Source organism: Selaginella moellendorffii, unplaced genomic scaffold (assembly GCF_000143415.4).
Source record: "Selaginella moellendorffii unplaced genomic scaffold, v1.0 SELMOscaffold_188, whole genome shotgun sequence".
In the NCBI taxonomy this organism is placed as follows: domain Eukaryota; kingdom Viridiplantae; phylum Streptophyta; class Lycopodiopsida; order Selaginellales; family Selaginellaceae; genus Selaginella; species Selaginella moellendorffii.
In genome coordinates this window covers 77,713-84,719 of record NW_003314448.1, presented here as the reverse complement: position 1 = coordinate 84,719, position 7,007 = coordinate 77,713, and the positions used below count along the sequence as shown (strand labels likewise).

The window sequence follows — 7,007 nt, the reverse complement described above, 5'->3', positions numbered from 1 at the left end:
CTTAGATTTAGAGATTTTGAAAAGAATGCAAAATTACTTACCAACTTCTTCAAAGTCCTCCAACAAGCACTCTTAACAAATTATACACTATAGCATGTTAGCATCATTTAGGATAGACAAGAATAGCTAGAGAATTAAGAAATTAAGGACAAGGCAATCAACAAATTCGAATTAGGAATTCGAGTTCAAGAAACTGACGGGAACCTGAACTTGAGTCAAGTTCAAGGGAATGACTTGAAAGCTCGAGGATTACGAATCAAAGGAGGAGAAATTTAAGACGGAATCACAATGGGCCAAGATTAAATACAGTAATAAATTTTAACTTTGACACTGAGGTCCAATGTCGAAACCCTAGCTTAGAGATATATATCATTCGCAACCAACAAGGAAGAGTGCGTCCAAGAAATCTCAACATTTTAAGGAGTATTTTAGGAGATCCTGTGTCAAGATTTCAAACTTATAATGCAAGAATATTAATTAAGAGTATGCCTTGGGAAGTTCGCGAAGCAATTGATTCTGATCATGAAAGAGAACGTGCTATATGATAGAGGGAAGTTGAACAACTCCAGCAAGTATAGAATCAAGGAAATGAACCATCACGAAATTGAAGGTGACATGTAAGGCAGAACTAATGAGTTAATGGAAGTAGTTAACAACATCAAGAATTCATTTGAGTTGCACAACAACACATTAGATCAAAGAGATTTTACACTCGACAAAAGTGCTATACATGAACATACCTACCTCAGGATAAAGAAAGGACCTTAGAGAAAAGTGCACTAGATAGATTTGTCACCTGAGACAAGAAACATACAAGAATTAGGACATTAAAAATACAACCACTGCTGTATTTAGCATTTTCAAATATTACCATCGACTAGGAAACACAAACGCTCAAAGTGAGAGCACACATTCCAGTACAACCAACACATTGTAAGAGACCAAAATAATTGTTCAAGAATTTAGACAAGATTGGACTACTAAAGAGAGTTGCAATCGTTTGCATACTTGCTTGATCCCAAATCTAGCGAGCAGTATCTAATATTACTAGTGAACAGCTATATTGATCAATTTATGACACAACCAACCTCCTTCCAACAAACAAAATCGTGCTTACTTACACCACTAGATTTTTCAAATACAAGACCTTTCTTGAGCTAGACTCGGGAAAGTGACCTCGAGAAGAAACTCGGGAAAAATCGAGAAAGAAAAACTCAATTAAAGACTCAAGACACAAAAGCTTGACTTCACATTTATACAACGAAACCAAACTTGCAGAAAACTCAAGACACAAGAGTTTGACTTTGCATTTATACTACAAAACCAAACTTGTAGAACACTTAGGACACAAGAGCTTGACTTCGCATTTATGCAAGAATCAAAACTTGCAACAGACTCAAGACATAAGAGCTTGACTTTGCAATCTATGAAGAATAACAATTGACTCAAGATAACTTAGGCAAAACACAAATTTGTAAACTCCTGAGTTTGGACTTCCCGGGAGGTCACCCAGCCCAGTACTATTCACACCTAAGGACGCTTAACCCCAACTATCCCAAGACCCTTAACCGATTGGAAAAGGGGGTGCACTCTTATTCATAGGCCCTTTCCCTCTATATTTGAACCCCAACGGATCGTCTCTCGAGTCGTTCCCTTTGGTTGCTTACAAAATTCAGGAAACTTACCTTGATATTCAAGTTGAGAAGACTTAGCAAATTGAATGTACAAACACAAACCAGACCCAATCAAGATCCGGAAAAGAGATCTTCGACAAAAGAATCGAGAAGTGAAAAAGGAAGAGATAGAAAAAAAGAAATTAGAACAACAATAGCAAAAAATTTTAGAAATGATATTAGAGAAGTACGACAAAGAGGATAAACAAATTCAAGTTGCCAAGTCAAGCAACCCAGTCAAAGATAACAAAGAACTAAATATCGAAGACACCCCAGAGTTTGAGGCATTTGAAGAAGTAGAATACACAGCATTAGAGTTTTACTCAAATCCAAACTCACCAGAACAACAACTCAACTAACAAAGTCTACAACCACTAATGGCAATCATCCACCCAATGAGTACAATTGGAAGCATGATTACATATCCAATTTTCATAGGAAGTAAGTTAGAAGATTCAGAATTTACAATTCAACCAGATTGTCAAGATGAACAATCAAGAACAGCATCAAACCATACTTTTCCCATACACACTTAAAGGAAAAGCTCTTGAGTGGTATAATACTCTAGAGGATTTTGTACCACATGGCAAGAAACTTGAACAATTCAAAGAACAGCTCCCAGCCAAAGGAACACCGGAGGAACATTATGAGCAAATTAAGAATATAAAACAGCGACCAAAGGAAGGAATTCAAGACTATACTAGACGATTCAAATTACATGCAAAAAAATATAAAGATCTAATCACTGACAAAGGCAAAAGTTTGTCTTACATACAAGGATTACAAGAAGCTTATAGCAACATGATAGCCTTGGCTGATACACCTGATGAAGAAAGTGTTGATTCACTATCTCAAAGAATCTTAAAACTTGAGAAACGGTTTAAGCAATTCACTAAAGGTCAATCTTCTCATGCTAATGATGACTGAGATGATGAAGAGGAAGAAATACTAATCAAAACCAAAAAGAAACAAACACAAGGAAAAGACATTAGACATGTATTGAAGAAGTTAGCTTCAACCAAGCTTAAACAAGGAGTCTTTTGTACAAAATGCAAAAATGAAAGATATTCTGTTTCAAACTGTAAATTCCATTTACCCAAATGTCAGATTTGCAATAGAGAAGGACATATAGCCAAGAATTGTCAATATAGAAATACCACCAAAGTTTGAAGAGTGGAAAATGTTCAATGAGAACCACCATAACAAAATTATCAAGAAAACAACAACCACGAACAAAGACTACCAAGAAACTATTATTACTAAGATAATCAACAATATAATCATGGATATAATCCCCCACAGAATCAAAACTATAGTCAAGGACAAAATAATTATAGAGGCAATTACAACTAACAATGATACAATGGATAACTAAACAATTATTAATGTCCACAAGGGAACAACTACAACCAAAGCCAACAAAGGCAATATAACAATTACAACAATCAAGTATCGCAACAAAATTATCAACCAAGACAAAATCAACAACAAGAAAATCAATCTAGGCAACAATACAATCTATAAAACCAAAGGGTCAATCAAGCTCCTACTGGAAGACCACCACCAGCACAAGCAATCCAAGCAGAAGTTGATGTAGAAGATGAAGAATAACTAATGACTGAAGAACCAAAAGTCTTCGCAATCACAAGAACACAATATGAATGTCAACAACTTGATAATTATGAAGAACAAGATGAAAATGATTAAGCATTAGAAATCGAGAATACAGAATGGAAAAAGAGTAAGAAAATACTTAAAACCATTCAACAAGAGCTTCAATACAAAGATCCCGAAATTATTAATAGCTTGGAGCAACTTGGAACAACCCTAGAGCAACCAGCATCCCATTGCTAGGACTAGCACGCAAAATGTGTACCCACTCGGATCATCATTTTCATCTCTGCATATACAATGAGACTAGTTGCCCAATCTCATTGGATAGTACTCACTGAGACGTAACCTCTATCGATATCATTTAGATACGTTTAGCCTGTAATGTTGGATTTCATGGAGTCTTGGATATGGTGATTCACTCCTTGAGGAAGTGTTATCTGTAATTGAGTTTTGCTAAAGGATTGGTCTCGGATATTGAGTAAAGTATCTTCGACTTTGATTAGCTTAGTTGCTAGGGAGTTTTGAGTGGTGATTCACTCATGCTTTCTTCTAGTTTTGTTATAATGTTTATGGCATTGAAGTGATGTTTTGTCATTGATATTGTTGATGTTGAGATTTGAGTGAAATGAGATGTCTCTCCAAAAGATTGATGTCGAATTTCATTAGTTTCGATAAAAATAGTGTTGATGATTTGGTTATGGCTTTGTGTTATTAGTATTCATGCATTTGCTAGTTAACAACTATGTTAACATTCAAACGAGCTAAGTGGTAGGTTTGAGTTAGTTGCATTTTAGACAAGATTATTTAATAGGGGTTGAGCTTTGGGTTTTCCTTGAAAAGTGATTCAGTCATGAACTATACTAACTCTACAAGCGGAAGACTTAGTGATCAATATTAAAATGTTTGAATCTTTATTGGGTTTGAGTTAGAATATATCAATTATTGATGATTCTTCTTGTGCTTGTTATGAAGTGAATTACGTCTTGCTATAGATGGGGTCATGGAGTTGTCATTTAGTTTATGTTTATCCATGAACTTTATCTAGTACTTGAGCTATTACGTTCATGTTGGCCAAACATATAACTTAATGGCACGAGTTTGGTGTTTGGTTCTTGTGAAGGCAAGTCGAAGAGTGATTGTTGGTTGCTTTGTGACTAGTGATTGCTTGTAAACTTTGTCAAGGACTGTTGACACTTGCTTCACTCGATGAAGATTTAGCAATAGGCTTGCTTTACCGGATGGTATTGCGGAGGATCGTCTTGTTAGACTTACATGGGTTTTCCATGTTGGCATGTTGACTTTACTTTTGTCAATATCATTTGGTTATGTTTAGTTCATAGTGTTGGATTTCATTGAGTCTTGGATGTGGTGAATCACTCCTTGATGAAATGTTATCTATAGCTGAGTATTGTTGAAGAATTAATCTTGAATACTGACTAAAGTATCTTTGACTTTGGTTAACTTAGTTGCTAAAAGTTTTTAGTGGTGATTCACTTTTGCTTTCTTCTAGCTTTGTTACGTTGTTGATGGCATTGAAGTGATGCCTTGTCGTTGACATTATTAATGTTGAGATTTGAGTGAAATGAGATGTCTCTCTATAAGATTGATATTGAGTTTCATTAGTCTCGATGCCAATAGTGTTGATACTTGGGTTATAACTTTGTGTTGTTGGCATTCGTGCATTTGCTAGTTAGCAATTATATTGACGTTCAAATGAACTGAGTAGCAAGTTGAGTTAGTTGTGTTCTAGACGAGATTGATTAGTAGGGGTTGAGCTTTGAGCTTTTCCTTGAAAAGTGATTTAGTCATGGACTATGCTAACTTTACGAGAGGAAGAGTTAGTGATTAATATTGAAATGTTTGAATCCTTATTGGATTTGAGTTAGGATATATAAATCATTGATAATTCTTTTTATGCTTGTTATGAAGTGAGTTACATCTTGCTATAGATGGATTTATAGAGGATCAATTAAATAATCACTATTGAGGAAGGAGGGGCGCCTCCCCCAACACTCGCTCAAACATGAGAAATGTTTCAATGCTCTCCATAAAAATGACCCCCCCCCCCTTGCCCTTGTGGGGTAAGGGTTTTATACAAGGAAGATAGGGAATATTTTGAGGACCAGAATATTCCCTCTCTCTCACTTTCTCAATGGCCATACCTTAACATGCAACCACGGTGGATCGCATTGGTTCCAGACGCGCGAGAACCCTTTGAAGTGTAGAGTGTACCTCTGCTACTGATGCCAAGTGCTGGTAACTGCGTCAAATAGTAGAAACTCTAGAAAACAAAGTAGAAACAGAAAGAAAAGAGGTAGGTATGAAGTTTGGAGACAGGGAGGAAAACCCGGTGACCTTGTAGTTAAACTGGACCCTGAAGTTAAAGAAAAAGTGCAAAAAAAGTGTGAAGAGGAGAAAAATAGATGAAAAAGAGTGAGTACCCAAAGAACCTAACTCATACCTAGATTTCGGCTCAGAAAAGTGTAATATATAAATACAGCCTCTTGATGACTTCCGGGATGCTCCAAGGATTGGCTGAAATCGAGAAAGAAAAAGAGGTAGAAAAGGGGATGCATTGCCCAAGGGTGGTAAGTGTAGAAATGATAAAAGATGGAGTGATATGGTGAAGCGCCAAGATGGTGGTGGGAGAACTGCATTTGGCTGCCTCCAAAATGCAAAGGGTTACCAAAAAGTCCCTAACTGCACCATAGAACCACCCCTCACCACTAGGTCAGCACTAGAAGATCACATACTGGGGTTTACAGTGCCACTAGAGAGCTACTAGATTGCTAGCAGATGCTACTGTGCCTTTGCTGCTGCCATCCTGGCAGGTGGCTAAGGTTTTAGCAACCTTCTTAAAAGTAATCAATGAAACATTCTCTAATGTCCTACAGAGACAAATACAAAAATTGACTATGCACACTAGTGATACATCCTTGTGGAGACTCCTAGAGGCTGTGGTTGATGCTATGCTGTGCCCAGATCCATGTCTAGTTTTTGTTTCTCTATATAGATATAATATTTTTTTTGGGAAACATCATGAATTAATTTTAATAATCTATCATTTAATTTTTTTTAGAAGGTTCTAAAGTTAATATAAAAGACATATCTTTAATTTGAGATTCAGCTCACAGTAGCAAGACTGAATCCATGTCCTAAATTCCACTGCACAAGATTGTCCTCATGGCAGCACAAGACCAGCAGAATTTGCTGATTGTTTAAATTTTATGTACTTGTTATAATAATAATAAGTTGAATGAATAAATCCTAAATTAAATTTAGTACTGTGAGTGCATGAAAATGGAATACAAAAATGTACATATCAATTAGCCTAAAAACCCTAGTTTATATATAAGAGCTAATGGTCCAAATTGAAACCAATTCAACAGTTATTAAAATCCCATTACTCTAATATTAGTATATAGCATTATAGCCATATATATATATATATATATATATATATTTATATTTATATATTTATATATTTATATATTTATATATATTTATATATATATAAATGTATTATTATTTATTTTTATTTTTATTTATTTATTTATTTATTTATTTTCAATTGCATAAAACTCACACCTGAACCTTGATTAAATCCCAGGCTTTGCTAGAGCATGGGCAGGCAAGCGTGGCACTGGTAGGAGCTGGAGAGGTGCTGCTTTCGCAACAGTCATCCCAAAGTGCTCCTGCATGTCTAGCTTGCCGGCACTG

The 7,007-nt window shown here is 35.7% G+C and overlaps 1 protein-coding gene across 1 annotated transcript in view; it reads right to left on the bottom strand.

Moving 5' to 3' along the window:
* Positions 1-6,875: 6,875 nt before the first annotated feature.
* The window catches only part of LOC9637992 (cytochrome P450 71D11), a gene marked incomplete at its 3' end in the record, with an annotated part of 948 nt that continues 816 nt past the window's right edge, over positions 6,876-7,007 (bottom strand). Inside the window, exon 2 of the mRNA XM_024667709.1 lies at positions 6,876-7,004. Coding sequence (XP_024523477.1) covers positions 6,876-7,004 — 129 coding nt within the window. The remainder of the gene's footprint in view (positions 7,005-7,007) is intronic.